The sequence below is a fragment of the Triturus cristatus genome, chromosome 9 (assembly GCF_964204655.1).
Source record: "Triturus cristatus chromosome 9, aTriCri1.1, whole genome shotgun sequence".
In the NCBI taxonomy this organism is placed as follows: domain Eukaryota; kingdom Metazoa; phylum Chordata; class Amphibia; order Caudata; family Salamandridae; genus Triturus; species Triturus cristatus.
The window spans coordinates 373638448-373656903 of NC_140592.1; the positions used below are offsets into that span (position 1 = coordinate 373638448).

General features: G+C 43.8%; 1 protein-coding gene across 1 annotated transcript in view; it reads left to right on the top strand.

The window, feature by feature from the left end:
- DLL3 (delta like canonical Notch ligand 3) overlaps positions 1–7348 on the top strand; it is a 71043-nt gene extending 63695 nt beyond the window's left edge. The window contains exons 7-9 of the mRNA XM_085625194.1: positions 1412–2084; positions 2916–3030; positions 6441–7348. Of these exons, the coding sequence (XP_085481320.1) occupies positions 1412–2084; positions 2916–3030; positions 6441–6446 (794 nt within the window). The 3' untranslated portion in view covers positions 6447–7348. The remainder of the gene's footprint in view (positions 1–1411; positions 2085–2915; positions 3031–6440) is intronic.
- The last annotated feature ends 11108 nt before the right edge of the window (positions 7349–18456 follow it).

An 18456-nucleotide genomic window follows, 5' to 3' on the forward strand; every position in this document is an offset into this window, starting at 1 on the left:
AATATATGATGAAAATAATGAACCACTTCATTATCCTCCGAGACTACTATGTTCTTAGGTTTGTAAAACAACCTTGATGGATAGTGCACCAATGTCCTGTTGACAGGAAAGAAAGAGAATGCAACACTGTAAGGGATCTCAATGTGTTCAGAGGTGTGGTATAATCCTGCAAGAAATCTTAAAAAGCGCATGACATGTAAATAGATGGAAAGAGTATAATGCAAGATGTTGCAAAGAATGAATGATGTACAACAGGTGGTGAAGAAACCACTTAGGATCATGGATGTCTTGGAGCACATAGCCATAGACTGAACATACAGCCAAAAGGTCGTTTTACACGGTGTAAATGTGTCCAGTAGAAAAAAGACTGAACTCGTGCGATTCTTACTCACTAATATGGTTTACTGTAAAAAAGGAATCACAGTGTAGGAAGAGTGGATAGGTCAAAGGTACAGCAACTAGACCGGGGATCTTTCCGGTCCAAGTAGGTAGAGAATGGATGAAATATCCACAGCTGTGGACAAAATGGAGACCACAATTATACTCTTACAAAATAAATGATTCTTACCACTGCAGTTTCAAAATAGAGACCACCAACAATATCTCACGGCGAAATAAGGGACGCCAGGTCGAAAACGCGTGCGGTAACTCACGATGACATACAGTCATGTATTGCACTGCAGGTGAGGAGAAAATGTACGTTACCTGCAATGTTGGAAGAGATTTAAACTACATGCTGCCCAATACGGGGAATAGGGCTTACACAAAGTTTGGGAAGTGGGGCAGTCGCCGATGCTACTTCGTACAGTGCCTCTATACCTGAGGTACTGAACTCAGGAAGATACCAAAGTTTCATCCACGGTGGCGGCACACCGTCCATGATGGAAATAGAATCTCATGCTAGCCGGCCTAATGAAGGTCCAGAGTCCACCACGCCACTCGCGAGGGTGTGACGTGTAAGTGGGAGCCCTGAGGATTAAAGGCGGCCATCTTGTGATGGGGAATCAGAAAACGAAAAAGTTGAACAAAATATAAATCGCAAAAACAGCCACATGTTTATTTGACATGCTGACATATTCTGTATTCTCCAAAAAATATATAGTTATGTCAGCACTGCAGCAACTACTAAAAGGGATGAATAGACTGTCATCCCCTTATATATAAATTCAAAAACATAATCGGGCAAGAAATTTCTCTTTTTTTCCTCACATACACTTTGTGCCATGTTGATGATTTGCTATTGTCGTTCCATTTCAAATTGTATAAATTGATGGAAATAATCTAAGAGTTGCCCTAGGCTTTAGCATATTGATACATTTTCTACCCCATAACATCCAAGGGTCCAAATCCCCGCTTGGAGGAATGTGAGATACCAATTTCTGTTTTTTACTCAATCTTTTTCTTTTCCAAGGTGGGCACTGCCTGGACATGGGGCGGAGCATGATCTGTAAATGCCGGGCTGGCTTTGCTGGCATCCGATGCGAGGTAAACATCGACGACTGTGCAAAGTATCCTTGTGCCAATGGTGGCACCTGTGTGGATGGCGTCAACAGCTACACCTGCTCTTGCACACTTGGCTATGGTGGCAAGGACTGCAGCATCCGCATGGATGCGTGCGGCTCCAACCCTTGCCGCAATGGGGGCACTTGCTACACCCACTTCAGTGGCCATGTTTGCGAGTGTCCTCCTGGATTTATGGGTTCCACCTGTGAGTTCCGGGTCCAGAACCCTACCCCATCTCCCAGCCGCCGTGTAGCTGATGACCAGTTTCCGGCATCTGTAGCTATCTCCTTTGTATTGGGGCTAATCACCTTGGCTTTGGTGGTGTGTGCCGCTGTGGTGCTTCTGAAGCAGATGCGCCGGAACCAACAGAAAGCTAGGAATGCAGTAAAGAATGACTTGGAAACCAGGAACAACTTGAAAGAAAAGGAGGCCTTCCTGATCTCCCCAGGATGCTTCAAGGTGCCCAACAAAGACCCACGATTCGGCTCGGACTGCTTGAGCGACAACTTCAAATACAAGCAGAAACTCCTGGAGCGCAACGTCTCTGAGGCAGAGATATTTGGAAGGAAGAAGCTAGAGAAGTAAGTACACTCCTTTCTAAACATCTTAAGTTCTCAGTTTCTTTTGTCTTGTTTTCTTCATTCTGATTACTTGATCTAGGTTGCTTTTATTCTCTTTCTTGTTCTTTTTCTTCTTTCCGTCACTGTGCTTTCTTCGTCCTTTTACCTTCTTTATTCCTTCCACCTTCATCCCTCCTTTTTATCCCCTCCCCAATTCTTCGTGTATCCTCTTCCCTGGCATCTTTTGCTCTTTCCTTGACCTTTTCATTTCTAAGTAGTTTCTTCTCACCCCTGCTCTCCTTCTTTCTTTCCTTCCTGCTAGTCACTTCTCTCTTCTGTATTTCTGGTCTTCTTTCACTCTTCCCTTCCTCCTTTCCTTGCAACTTTTCTTATTTTACTACTGCTTTTACTTAATCGTTGGCAATTTTCTCTCAAATTAATTAATCTTTCAATTTATGTTTTCTCCCGCTACTCATTTTCTATCTCTCATCGTACTGATGCTTTCCAGAGTTGTCTTTCACACTTTTCTTCTTTCTTTTACTGTGATTTGATGTATTTCTTCACTTTTTTGGTTTGCATTTTTTTCCTTCCTTACGTTAAAAAAAATAAATCACTCTGACGTATTTATTTCTTCCCTGTTACTTCGTGCTTCCAGTCAGATCCTGTTTTTGTGTTAATGAGATACTTGATTCTGTGGTTTATCTCTCCCTCTGAGCTATGCTCTAATTTGATGCTTTTTAATTTTTTATTGATAGCTCGGCAGAGAACCCATGTTCCACCTTGTGTCCTGTATTCCTATAATCCCATCTCCCCCTAAAACATTTACTAACTTGTGCTTTCTTTACATTACAGTAAAAAGTCTGAAGGGAGGCTTTGCAGTCCACCCATTGGTTACCCTAAAGAAGGGGGCTATCGCCCTATTTATATCATTCCGGACCCCCCAGAGCCGTGCATTTATGCCACAGAGGTAATGAATATGTCAGAGGTGTGAGTCTAATAGCAGCTTCTGCAATAATTTATTTCTTTCAGAACTGTAAGTACCACCGGAAGCCTCTCCGGAGATACTCGTGTCCCCAAAAGCTGACTTGACGTCTTGCCCCTTCACCGCTCAGACATACACATGTTTTTTACAGTGGGTTTCAAACTAGAAGTAGGTTTGTAAAAGTGGTGGGTAACCAAAAGCACAGGTTCTAAGGCATTGTTCTAGGGCCCATAGAGCATCTCAGAAGCTGGCGGTGGCATTTCCCCCAGAAATTTTGTACACAACTGACCGTGGGAGTGAAGATATTTGGAAGGAGTGTTCAGCAGTTACCCTTTAAAACCAAACTTAAAAAAATGCTAACTCAATGCCTTGAGGAACTCTATTATAGGACCTATGACTTATATTTTCCTAAAAATGGAGAACTAATGATATTGTTTAAAAATGATAACGTATGCATATAAAAATTCAAAAAAACCAGTAATCGTAAAGTGAAATTTAGTTTCAATGATGTTTTAATGTATTTATTTAGGGCCCACTGTACATTATATAGGGATCATACAATTTTTTCCATCAGTGTAATGGCAAGCTAATGTGCCCCCATTTTATTTTTTAGTTAAAGCATGCTGTACTACATGGCCTTGTATCGCTGAGGCTTTCCAGTGCCTAACTTCGACCAGCCACGTCCGCTCCTCTTCCCCCCCACCCGCCCCCTAAAAACTTAAACTCCACATAATTCCTTGGATTAAGGGTTGTAAACCTCGGCCGTATTTTATTACATACATTATTGAACGCAAAATCACAGTTCATTTGCACGTCTGCATGCAGAGTAACCCTTCATATTTACATCATTATTTACACCAGGCGATGCGTGCCTAGCCTTAACAGATACACTAGACATAACCTTCCTACCACTATCTAGACAGGTTCCTGTGTATCCCAATTTATGCCTCGAGTGAGATCATTATTGGCTCTGTGACACTTGTCCGGTCTAGGCCCGGCCTCTCCGCCCAATGAACTGTGGTGGGCTTTGGTGGGTCCCTCCTTAGGGGAGGACCCCACACACCCCATCACATCCCCCGTCACTTTTCCTCTCCCCCAAGGGCTAGTGCTAGGCATGCCCATTGCGCATGCGCGGGTAGTTGTCCATAAGGGCCAGATGCCAGCTGTTGCTCGCAACCCCTTGTGCACCTAGATCCTTTCAACAATCTCCTGCCAGCACCCCTTGGGTGGTCCTGTGACCCTGCTCCCGTCCAAATGTAAGGAAAGGTAGTGCCTAATTGACCCCCCTAATCATGACCTCACCGCAGGGTCCCAAACCAAAATTACGACAATTGCACTTGACATGAAAAAGAAACAAATTAGTTACCAAAACACACCAACAAGCCCAATACCCCACATGAGGACACCGTAACCGTATTTGCTCTGGGGTTGGCGGGTGGGACAAAAGAGGTGCTGCTGGACGGACTGCAGCGGGATCAGAGATGGCAGCGTCCTCTACGGTTGGTGATCAGGAGTAAAAGACCCGACTGCCGCCTCACGCCCCTTTTATTGGGCAGGGCTTCGCAATGCAAGTAGGCTTGTGCCCCAGAAGCAGAAACCAACAACTTCAGGGGTCCTAGCCCGGCCAAGAGCCAATTGCTGCCCTCAATGTTACGGGGCGGCAGCATTCTCCCCCGGTGTGCCGGCCCAGAGCAGCCGCCATGTGTGTGTCTCCCCCAAAGTGGGGGAGCCTTGTCCATTCTTATCTCAAAGGTCACTTCTCCCAAATCTGAAATGGCCACCACTTTTATCTACTTAGGCAGACCCTTCCTGTGGCTTCAGCACAAGAATCAAATCCCCCTTTTTCCCCTGTCTGCCTCTCCCAACACCCTGCCTACACTGGCATGGGAATCCCTCTCTCCTCCTTATTTTTCTTTGCCCACGCTCTTACGAGGTATCCTACAAATATTCTCCACTTGCCGGCCTACATTCCAGCTCCCAATAGATTATTTTTTTAAATACCAGCTTGTAAAATAAAGGGTTAATTTTAATGCATTTTTTAAAGTATCCTTTACTTTACATTTAGGTCAGAGCAAGATCAAAACCCCTCCTTACCCTTCTGTTAACTATCTCCTTAGCCCCACTAAACGCTACAGAGACTTATGAACTCAGCAAGCACCACCATGGCATTGTGGCATTGAAAAACAGGGAATAGGGGGTCTCATACGGTGCAAAGTAGTGAGAGAAAGTATCGCAATGGTTCAGAGGACAAAGATATTGCCCAACATCAGAATGAGACAGGGAAGCTGCTCAGTTAATCACGTTATGCCACGGTGTAGCAAACAATAAGCATAGTATGATGCCAAATTACTCAACTATTGCAAGTGCTACTGGTGTATAATGCAGTAAAATATGTCAGAGCTACTACAAGTGACACTGAGGGGATCCTTCAGGTTAGTTTACTCACTGGATATTAGGTTAATATATACAACAGGTATGGTCTCTAAAGGTATAAATTAGGTTATCTCAGATTGGATGCATGATAATTGACCCTTCTAGGGATAGCCCCTGGTGATACCTGAGTTATGGTTAACCATCAGTCATTGCGAGGCATGTCATTAATGATTCAAGTGAGTCTGTCTCAGGGTAGTTATGTTAGTGTACTCTGCGCAATGTTGCTTGGGTGTTAGAAATGCAGTAAGAAATGTAGTGTAGGCAGTAGTCCTTATCTGGCAACTAAATGTTAATATTGTTCTGCTAGCTTGGTTAATATTCTCTGTCCTCTCTAATTAAACTACTGTCTGACAGCACTGATTGGTTCTTAGGTCAGCACTCTCAAGGAAAAAGTGTAAATCTGGGAAGCACATATACTCCCATTTTTTAAAAAGTTGTTACTACATGAAAGAGTAAAAAAAGTGAATTCCTGTCAGACCCCTGAGAGTGCAAGGAGAAAATACATGTCAAAGTGATCTTTAAAGTGAGCGATAGTCTGACCACAGATTTTGACATTCCTCCAGAAATAGAGAACAAATACTGGATGAGTATTATAATCTGAACACAGACGTATATAACTGTAGATTGAGTATGGAGATCATGGAGAGGCTCAACTGTACAATTGAGATAAAAATGGTGGAATGGAATGCTAGCCACAGGGTTTCACAGAGGTTGCATTATTGTCTCAAGCATTTTCTTTCGTTAATTTAGGGTGCCATTTCATGTCTTGGCCAACCATTAGAAGGCCACTGAGACAGAGCAGGCCTACACCATTTAGAAGTGGCCTCTATGACACCTCATACCCTCAAGCCATATAGTCATTACTATTTGTTTAGCAATGGACGAGTGACAGCCTCACTTGAACTCGTCGGCGAGAATGGAGAATAGATTCTTAACCTTTTCTCTTTGGTTCTTTTTTCTAGGTTTAAAACTTCTCTGACTTGGGGCCTCCACCAATAACCAATGTTTACAACTTTCCTGGACTTCTGGAGTTAGATTTTCTTTATTTTTTTATTTATATATAGACCATTTGTTATATTTAATATTTATTCCTGCTGCTATTTATAAAAAACTGACTGTGGTTTGAATCCTGGCGGAAGCAGGGATGGGATGGAAGAGCGTAAGACACTTGGCGTCCCGGTGAGTGTGTAGGATGGGCAGAGCCGGGGGAAATGTTGCACTAACGGCAAGGTCATGATGCATTCCATTTTGATTCCAAGGGACTTCTGCGCCAGAGCTTTGGGCAAAGAGGCGGGTCCTTTTTTCCAAACGTTACCCCGGTAGTCGTATCATGGTCCATCCACAAACAGTTGTGTTCATCCTACTTTCGATGCATGAAAGATGACTGTATCTTCTCGGTGGAACCCAGGCCAAGTCTAACAGACAACCTAAAGAACTCTTGACCGAGTGAAACTGTTTCCGGAGACTGGGAAGACTTTGGACAGAGTGGTGTTGACAGGACCTTCTCCTGACTTAATCCTGACAGATTTACAGGAGCAGCTGACTTAGGGCCAACGTGTCAAACCTTTTCTACTTCAGGACAAAAGAAAAATACGAAACACGGACTACAAACCTTTCACAGAAAACTGAGCTTTATCAATGAGAAACAAAGTTTTGGGTGTAATATTTTTATCATAATGTGTTTTTAATTATAATTTAAAACAATGCTACTTGTACAAAGCTTTGAGATTCCTTTTATATATCGCTATATATGCATATTTAATTTGTATATTTTGTATATTTATAAGACGTGTTTGTATATAGATCCCCTGTCAGTTTTCTTGTATGGCTTTCTGTTGAAAGGAATATATGAAATATATTTTGCCAAATGCACATTTGAGTTTCTTTCATTTTTTAATATATTTGTTCTTGTTCTTAGTGTTAGGAATGGTGCCTGGGAGACCTCTTATCATGGTACAGAATGCCAAGAGATAATCTCCCTCAGGGCCATGCAAGCACACAAAGGAGTGGGTAACGCCATGAAGGTGAGCTAACAGTGCCCAGTTTGCTCGTTTTCGTTAAATCCCTCATGGAAAACACACTGCATGTGTACGCATTTTGAAGTGCTGTTTTCAATGCTGCTTTAGAAGTGGTTCCTTTTCCTGAGTGTTTTCTCTGGAACTCTTATCTTGATGTTGAGAAATATTGTTAAATGAAACAGACGACTCAGGCTTGAGCTGCATACACAAGGCGACAAAAAAATGTTAGGTCGTCCAGTGAGCCCATCTTCAGCAATGGCTCGGGACTAGCTCCCTCTAACCACTCCGCCACATCCCACAATATCCCTGTCTACTGGGCAACCTGTTCAACGGCTCTCTGAAGCTAAGGCCTGCAGATCTTTCTTTGGCTCCTTCCCCTAGAATTTCCTTGACTGGGCCATCCTCTTGCGTAGCTCGTCCTTCCTGTTTAGGAGGCCTTTCATGTGCAGGTGCCGTGGAAACCCCCCCTCTTCTACTGGCATCATCAGCATGTCCGGTTTCACACAGCTGGAGGGGAACGCACACTGGATGGGAGGGTAGGAAGAATGATGGAATGCAGCTAACGAACAAATAAGAATTCCTTCAAAGATGTGATGCCGTCAGAACTGACCACCGTAGATTTCAAACATGCCCTCTGGTTTCTAGTATAAATATTTTTTCAGTGTGTTTGGACACCAGGGACAACTGCCAAGCAACGAGTTGCCTTCAACCCACTTATGACAATTGAGCTGATGCTGCCAACCCCGTTTGCACCACTAGCTCACTATTAATCTGTATAGCAACAGAACTATTATGATTCGGGGCAGTTACAAGAACCCACTGGACCTATGAAAACATCTAGCAACTTCTCCCAAAAAAAAGAGAAAGATATCGAATAATAAAACTGCTCACCACTATAATAGCAAAACATGCACCGTCTCGGTCTCATGCCAATACTACATCGTCCAAACTACCATCCCTTTCTGTTTCCCTTGCCATCACCACACACAAATACAAAACTACATTCTTCAACCTCTCCCCGCAATACTGCTGCAGTCACCAAACCACAAGGCTAGAGCTGACCCCCTCAACACCTTTCTAAAACAAGCATTTGCAATGCAATAGGTCTCGCATTTATGAGAGTTTGAGCTATTGGCATTGTAAATGACAATGCCTTTTATTTATGTGTTATTTTTAAAATAGATGAATAAAAGGTATTGTCATTTACAATGCCAATAACAAACTCTCGCAAAAACCTAAAAATTGTTGGTAATTACAATATTTTACGGTTGCAAAGAGCCAGCCTTGGCATACAGGGAAGTATCAAACGGCATCTGCTCTTAACTCCAAAGCAGACATAGCATTCATTGTCCACTATCTGTTAATATCAAGTCCTTTGACTGCACACTGAAGCATCCCAAAGCTGCATCATCTAAGCACTCCTGTTCAACTTTAAGTGTATGCCCCTACTAGACCAGATCATATCCTTCAACTTTACCTGTTAAAATGTCACTGGCGACATACAGACCACGGTAAACCTAGAAAAACCAAAGAGCCCAAAATCATCAGGACTTGACCATAGTCTGCATGCCACAGATGAATGGATGCTGTGTAACCATCTTGAACAGTTCCTCCAAAAATGAGATTTTAACCTGTGGGCAACGGGGAAACTTCCAACCTACAACCATAAGCGCCAAAAAATTAGAGACCCCATCATCAAATGAAAAAAACAATTTCTGAATAGCCACAGATGCCAACCTTTCACTGATGCCTCTAGGAAATCAAGTGACAAGAAGCAACTGCACAATGTGTGCAAAGCAACGCATTGCCCCACACCTAGGCTAGCTGCAGAAACCACAGACCACTTCCACCCTTGTTATGTTGTGACAAGACAATGCAAATTAACTGTACCAAGTAACTCAATGGTGCTCAAGAGCATTACACAAGACAAAAACCCTTTGAGCGGGTGCCCAGCCCGCTTCTACATTTATTTTAACTCTCGAGGGAGCCTACCCCTCTTGCCGCCGAAAGCAATCACCGCCGCGGCCCTGTTTGGCAAAAACGGAAGTCAGGTGCCCTTGCCCGGGGCGTGGGCTGGGCCTGCTCCGGCAGGAAGAGAAAGTGGCGTGCCATGCTAACGCGGGGCTCCCATGCTGAAGGGAGAGCCCCGCGGTGATTGCCGGAGTGGAGAAAAACCCCGGGTCCCAGGAGGGGGCCCGGGTGAAGAGTGCGGGCGGCCGAAGCTGCCCACGGCAGCGCGGGGCTCCCAGGAGTGCAGGGAAGCCCCGCAAGAGAAGTGCTGCCGCTGCGAGGAGCCCCCGCCAGAAGAGAGCAGCCCGGTGAGTGAAGAAGGGCTGGGGGCTATTGTTGGTGCCTGATCGAGGCACCGTGTCCTTTTCGCATTCTGAGCAGCCCCGTCTTGCAGCGGGCCGCTCCAACGGGGATGGCATGTGGTCGGAAGGGGGACAGGAGATGTGCACATCGCGTGTGTGGACGTGCGTGTTCACGTGCGCGTACACAGGTTCCAATCTGCCAAAAGCCCTGCGCGTGCCCATCTCCTGTCCCACTTCCGAGGCAAGTCAGCAACAATAGATCTCGCTGGCGACAGCGCTTTCGTGCTGCGTTCGCCAGGCAAGACCTAAACACTGCCTCACCTATACTTAGCGTGAAAGGGGAAGGCAATGGGTGTTGCTGTGGGCGTTCCACCGCAACACCCATTGATTTTGACGCTGCCCTATTTTTACAAGGGTAGCGTAAATATGGGGCAGAGCCAAAATTAAGACCAGGGAAAACCTGGTCTTACCCTGGCGCAACAAGGAGAAAAGTTTAATTTCTCCTCATTTTTGCTGTTTTCATGTATGCTGCATGGAAACAGCATAACGCCAATTATTGTTTATGTACAGGAAAGTCCCCCTTCCTGTACATAAACTATCATTTTAAAAAAATGCCAATTTGCAACTTCTATGTGTGCTGCAGTACGCAGCACACATAGAAGTTACAAAACAGCATTTAAGTTTGTTTATGTGCAGGAAGGTCCCCCTTCCTGCACATAAACAATCTTCTCCTCAACACAGACACCCTTGCGCTATGTTGCTAGGGTGTCTGCGTTGGTGCTTGGCTGCTAAGTATAGCGCCAGCATAGGGGGAAACGCAGGGCTGCAGCATATTTTTGTAAATATGGTACAGCCCTGCGTTTCTGAAGTGGCGGAGCGTGGCATTAAGCCAAGGTGGCCAAGTCCACGCTCCACCACTTCACTTGAAAATATGCCCCCTAATAAGACCCGTCCTTAACCAGTCATGGCCCCTACACCCTGCATCCACTAGTAATTCAGTTATCCCCAGACTGCTCATCCCATTCACCTGCTCAGCTTTGAAGCGTGCTCAAGACTCCCACAACTTCCTATCCAATTCACATTGTCATTCAGTTAGCCTTACTGAAACATGGTTTATGGACAAATACTTCAAATAATCTTCCTCCTCCAAGTCATAATATCAAGATTCAGAACAGAGAGGGCAAGAGAGGAGGCGGGGTAGAATAACATATGCCATTAACATTGGCCTAATATGTGATATATTCCACTTATCATACGAGTGTGTAGCAGCCCTCCGCATCATTAAATCTTATAGTTCTAATTGCAGCAGTGGTCTACTGCCGCCCTATACCCATAACTTACTAGAGGAGTTAATTGAACTTACACTCCTCCTACAATGTAAAGTCAACAAAATGTTGCTCATAGGCATTTTCATCCTATAGGTAGACAAGTTTTGCGAGCAATGAGCCTACTTGTGACTGTGCAAGCCTTAGGATTCTAATGGGTTTTGACTGGGCCAATATACAATGCCTGGCACACAATCGCCCTCTTTTTCACGCACACCACTGAAAATCGAATTTGTTGGTTCTACTTCTACTATGGTCCTAATAGTGCTTCATCTCTACTAGCTTGTTCAACCTACAGAGCTAACCTACCAATGGCAACAGCAGTAATTCCATGCCCTCTAAAAATTACCACAGAGATCTCTGAGCTCACGTTACAGTGCCATGAAGCCCAAACAACAGAATCCAAAAGAGCCCCTGAATATGTTGGTTTACCTCTGTCACAATATACACGTGCCATAGACACACTAACTCCTCTCAAACCGCTAAAACCAAAACAAGGTATCAAAGCACAAGTGGTTCAGCAGAGAACTAGCAGACTTAAAAAGCGTCACTCTTGAACGCCAATGTTGCAGGTGCAAGAATGAAGAAGATAAAACCTGTTAAGCAAAACACCTGAAAGACAAACTCACAAAGCACCCAAGAGAGCCAAAAGGCCTACCTCATCAAACACCTTAATAAAGCTCCAAATTAAGCGAACAAAATCTTCAACATTTTCCATACATGGTCCAATACTGATGCTTTCCAACCACATTGTGAAGAACGACTTGAGAAACAAATAAGAACACACTCTAGTCACATTAATTTTACCATTATATCTACAACTTGCCTTCTCTTCATTCAGACCTCTGCACACTGATACCTCTTAAACTAGCTTACGAGATAAAAGAATCCGACCTGCCCATGACCCCTAGCTCAGACTCTTGCTTCAAACAATTCCTAACTGTCTTAGCAATAAACACTACAAACATGACAAATACCTACTTCTATCCGGTAGTAATGATAGCCCTCTGAAAACATGCCATGCTCACCTCTTTCATTAAAAAATAGTTTGATCACAAGATTGGCTAAATGCCACCCAGATTTTAAGCTCCCCTTTCAATTATGAAAACGGAGATGCTGAGACAACTCCGCAATTATGTTGAGAAACTTCCCTAGATGAAGAGAAGTATGTGAATCTACAGCACTACATACAATGAATAGATGCTTAATAAGTAAGTAGCATAATCCTCACATTCCTTGCCATCTTGAAAGCCCACTGCACTGATACCACAATACTGGTTGAAAGGCTTGGGTGGGTGTAGCTGGGTTGCTCAATCATGGATTTTGTCTTTCATGGTCGAATGATAAAAACGTGATTGGGTTCGCTGAACTGTCTATGCATCCAGTACTGAATAGCCTGCTCCAGGGATCATCCCTGTGTTGTCTGCTCCTTAATTTATATGTTTGTCCTCTGGCTCAGGTACTTCAACAGTACCAGGTAAACTTCCACATGCACATGGAGGACATGCAAATCCTTTTCTGGCTAGACAATCAACTAAGCAATCCCACCACCATCAGTTTGTACTTGGAAATTGTGCTCCATTGGATGGAGAAGAGGGTTTTCTGCATGAATGGTACCACAACCTGAGATGCTTGGTAGTATATAAGATCCTCATATTACCTTTTGACTAGCCATTAAGTTTAGAACTCTCTCCTTCAAATGCATAAAAAGCCAGGAACCTAGCAATATACATTGTTTTTTACATGTTGTCTGACCCTAAGTCAACACAGCACGCAAATGCATCAATCTTTCCATTCACTGTAATACCCTCACGCTTCTTCAAACTGACCAGGGAGTTAGGCTGACCGGGGCCCTTGTCATGGCATGCCTGGGTGATTGTAACACCAGCTACACTTTCCTCAAGAAACTAATCAGAAGATTGCAAAGAATACGAAACCAGGCAGCCAGACACTGTATTTAGCTCCCCAAGCATACCCATATCAAGCTTTCCCTGTTATATCTAGGCTGTCTTTCAGTAGGTGCTGGATACGTTTCTATGTACTGTCCACAAAGCCTACTGGGGTAAAGGCCCAGAATATCTTCAGAAACTACCTCACTGTGTGCCAGTCCGGATCAACTCTCAGTGACCTTATCCAACAACGATAATTAAATAGAATGAAACATGGAAGCAGCTCCCTGGTAATTCAGGTACATAAATAGAGGAAAGCTATTTTCCCCACTTTGAGATCAGAACCCAATCACCTTTGATTAAGGAAACTCCTGAGGATCAAACTCTTAAGACTTGTTTTTTTATCTTTTTTTTTTATCTCAGATCAGGCTTGGTATGGAAGAACATAAAATATGGATTCTCTTCTTCTGAACTGACTTTTAACACATATTGCTATCTCAAATCTGTACCTTTTTAACTTCTCTTGTACTCTTTAGTATCAGAAAGGTACCATGCACTCCTTTATAAATCTCGACATTTCCTAAATAAATGCTTAAATAATATTGTGTTGGTAAAATAGTAGCATTCTCTCTCGCAGTGACTAACAGACATATAGGAGAACTCTCAGAGATTTTGGGTTCTTCTGCATTCTTCACCATCAAGAAAAAATATTATTTTAGTCTCAAATAGCGCAGCTCATGAAAATTATATTAAAAAGGCAGGAAGGTCATCTTGCACAACAATTTCCAAGCATTGCTGCAATTGCAAACATTTGCAACTCTCGCTCACTAGGTCAAAAATTTGTGTAATTTACTTTCTTCTTGAAGAATGTGGACGCCCTCACCAAGCATGATTTCTATCTCTCCTGCCCTACAATTTTTAATATCAAAAAAGGTTCTTAAGTTCCTCAACTTATGGCCACTCTCACTCAATCCATTGATTTTATGGATCATCACTCACTGGTAGGCAGTCTCACTGCTGATTAGACTACAAAGCGACTTGGTTTTTTCTATCATCTGTTACATTTAAGTATCCTGTCTCCCAGCTGAAAATTAACAGTAGCGACTCATATCAGGTTAAAGTGGTGGGATTCCGGTGGGGACCGAAGAGTCAGTACAAAAATGTACAAGAGGATAGCCAACTAGCACGGTATACATGTGTGCCCATGAAACCAAAAAACATAACTCTTTGTGTGCTGGGGATCAGGCCCTTGGGCATCTGTGGGAAACAAACCAAAACACAGGCAGTTTTTCTTAAATACCCGCATGCCACGCACAAGAAATGAGAGGGGCCCTGCACGGCATTCATATGCTGTAATTCACAAGGGCTACCAGTGGGGAGCAGAGTAGGGAAGGGTGGGAGGGAGGGTGTTATATAGTTTGTCGGTAATATACATCAAATACAATTATCTAAGCCCTGCATAATACGCACGGGTAAAGGATTCCTTTTCCTCCTCGTTTTTGTTAAAAAGGTATTGTACACTTGGCAATTAATGTTGTGGTCTTATACTCTCTTTTCTTCCACTATAACTCATCAAATTTACCTATTTACCATATCAATGTCATACAAAACGACAATGTATGGTTGTATATGACTAAAATGCCAATAAAGTTTGATATAAAAAATAAATCTGGTTAAAGTGGTGGGACAGCGTGGGAGGCAATATCAAACAAAAACAAAAAAAGAACTTACCTGCCGCTCAACCCTCTTCTGCTTTATGCTGTGCACAGGCTGAGGCTACCAGACTCCCCTATGGCCATTCCAGTGCATGAGAGAAGCACTAGGATTGGCATGAGCTGGCTGGTTTTACGCTCCAACAGGGACTGGGAGCCTTTGACTGAAGTTCTCCACCCAGTAATGCAGCTCGGGTTGGAGAGATGTAGGTCCGCATATAAGTTTGGCTATCCTCGGACAGCTGACCAAACCGACATGCGCACTGACAGCAGTGTCCACCACTCCTCCTCCATGCTTCCAGTATTCTAGAAAGTATGGCCCCACCCCCAGACTTGGCTTCCCGAAGAAAAATAAAATGATAATAAAACTTTTATTATCATTTTAATTTTCACGTTTGTCTCTGCGGGCAGGGGAGCAACCCTCCTATCGCCATAACAGAGGAGCCGCCGCTGCTGAAAAACTTCGATGACTTGAACTATAATGTGCCAGAAGTCATTTTTGTTCCTTGAGCCTCTGTGGGCCTATAAACTTTAACCAATTCTTGAACATTATAAGGTTGTTTCACTCCGTGTGCGTCTGAGTGGCCCTGTAAGTGATACCTGCTTTCAGACCAATATGCGGTCTCACTCGCAGGCCACCTCTGTGGCTATAAAAACTAGACTTGTGCATTGGAAGGCCAGTCTCATCACTGCTGGGAAGGCTCAGGACCTTTTTACGTTTATTAGAATCTGGCTCAAACGAAGGAACATTTACCCTATTTATTGTATCTATTTTTTTTAGAAAGTTTTCAATAGTGCGAACATGACCACAGAGGGTATCAGAGTGCTTTACAGTTTGTACATCAAGAAGGATACAAGCAGACAAAAACAGAACAAACAAAGACAAGTCTTGTAGAGCCGGGCACCCTTGGAGCCCTGGCAGCTAGGACGCAAACCTGCAAGGGTTACCTCAGTCTCCTTTGGAAGCTCCCTTTCTAAGGCAGAAATGTCTTCATCAATAACACTTTGACTTCCTTTTTGAAAAGGACAGTAGAAGGATTCAGCCTGACTTCAGAGGGTAAGGAGTTCCAAATCCTCGGGCGATACCGGAGAAGGCTGAATTGTAGGTTTTCTTTTCTTGAATTTTTTGGGTTTGAGCAGTAGAGTGCTGGCACTTCTGGAGGCTCTCGATCCACCTGAGAGCTCCAGTTTTTGAGCGAGGTACAGCGGTGTACTGAAATGAATGGCTTTATGTGCCATGCATGCAATATTTAGATGTATCAAAGCTTCATATGGAAGCCAGCTCAGGGATATCAGATATGGCAAGATATGATTGTATCTTTTAGCGCCTGTTAGGAGCCTAGCAGCAGAACTGAGGGCAACCCTAAGAGGAGCCGTCTTAACTCTTGGAAAGCCTTAAAGGGTTGCGCTGCCATAGTCCAGCTTTGAGATCACTAAGGCTTGCATCGCGACCTTTAGGTCATGTGGAGGGAGAAAAGGTTGTATTTTCCTTAAGATGCTGAGTTGGAAGTTCGCTCCTTTGGTGAGGGTACTAATGTGCTTCTGCGTGTTCAGACTCTTGTCTAGCATTATTAACAGAGAGGTTGCGGAATCAACGATGTGTGGCTTACAGTTAAGAGCAGTTAGCTGATTAATCCATTGTTCTATGACTGGAGATTGCTTGTGTGGTGCAATTAGGAGGAATTCCGTTTTGAGAGCATTTAGCTTCAAGTGGTTATGTGTCAACCAGCTTTGTGTTGGACTGACTTGAGGGACCTGATGTCCTCAGGGGAGGAGATCTTCAGGTAAAGTTGGGTATCATCAGCATACATGTGATAGTGAAAGCTGGATGATTTCAGAATTTCTGTTAGAGGCTCCAAGAACAGGTTGAAGAGCGTGGGTGAGAGCGCAGAATCCTGTGGAACCCCCAGTGTGACCGGAGAAAGATGAGCTAGGGACTGGTTCACCTTGAAGCTTTGGTTTCTATTGTGACGGAATTAGAGAGAACCAGCTTAGTACAGGCCCAGACAACCCCATCCTGTTTTCCAGGAGGTGAATTAGGTTATCGTGTTTGACAGTATCAAATGCCGATGAAAGGTCGAGGAGGATCAATAGGCAAGATTCATTTTGAGCAAGCATTCTTAACGCATCATCTACAATGTGAGAGAGAGCGGATTCTATACTATGACCCTGGCGGAAACCAGATTGAAATTGGTCCAGGAGTTGGAATTGATCGATGTGGTTACACAGTTGGACGAGCACACATTTCTCCAGGAGCTTTGCTAACGTGGGGATGTTAGAGATTGGGCGGAAGTTATGTAGGTCAGTGGGATCCGCGGACTGTTTCTTTAGAATAGGGGTAACTTGCCCAGATTTTAGGCAGTCCGGAATAGCACCTTGCCAAATTGAAGCATTGACGATCTTAGGCCACAGTGGGAGTATGGAGGTTCTATTTTCAGAGAAGAGGTTCGATGGCAGGGGGTCGTTGTAATGATTAGATGGTTTCAGAGTAGCCAGCGTTTTGTGTATAGTGCTTTCATCCAAGGTTTTGAAAAAGCTCCAGGATGCTTAGTTTTTTGGGGGGGTAAAGCTGAGCAGGCAGGGTGACATCCGACCAGGGAGGAAGGAGGGTGTTAGGTGGACTAATCGACAACTGCTCAAGGGCTGACCATAGTTCAGCTTCGATCTTAGTAGTCTTATCCGTGAAGAAATCAGCTAATTTTTCGCAATTCGGCTGTGGCCCTCGACCCAATGCGGAGAGGTTAGGTTGACTGTTTTCTTGAGACTTGATGAGGTCGAACAGTTTTTTGGACGGTTTTTTGCCTGCTCTAAGTGATTTCTGAAAAAGGTGGCCTTCGAGCATCTGATGCGTAAGCACACATAGATGTCAGCAAAATGTGTCACATACACTGTTCATCTATGACTATATTGTTGTTTGGCAAAACACCCACATACTTCACTTGCGTTGTAATTTAGCAATCTTATAATTACGTATTAGTAGGTAAGCTCAGTCATCTGTTTTGGACTGAAAGCAGCAGTAGAGCTTTGAATGCTAATATTCTGTCTTGTTCCTGTGACTGGGCCTCAGTACAAATCCCAGGACTCCGCGTGTGTATGCATCATAAGACCTTGCACATGTGTGAACGTCAGGTCCATGGTCTTGTGAATCACAAGATATCCTCCATCCATGTATTTTGGGGATCCAAAGATCATTGACCATGTATTGTTCCAATATAGGATGTGAGGTCATTGTGCCTGTGTCAATACGAGGCCTACATTCCAAAGCAAATTCCAGGTCGTTCTGCTAGTCTAAGTCATAGACCAGTATATCCGTGTGTATCCCAGATGTTTATATCTCGGTGATTCCCAGGTTAGTGTGCTTCTGTGGATACCATCCCTTGTAACTGTCTGCGTCCCAGTTTAAGTAAATCGACAGGGATCCAAAGCTGAGTGGATCATGGTCTATTTTCTTGCTTGTGTGAATCCTATGTCTGGTTTGTGTGGATTCAAAATGTGGATCCTAAGTCGGATGTGAGAGAAAGATCGAAGGTCTTTGCACATGTTAATGTGCCATGTCTGGTACATATGTGCATTCCTCTATCTTTACCTAGCTCTATTGCTATTTCTGCATCCCAACGTATTCACCATTTTTGTGCCTCTGAATCTCTGGTCCCTCAATTTCATTCTTTCTCAGTTTGTAATCTCCACCTGTCTACATCTGAAATCCCCATGTTTTGAATCCA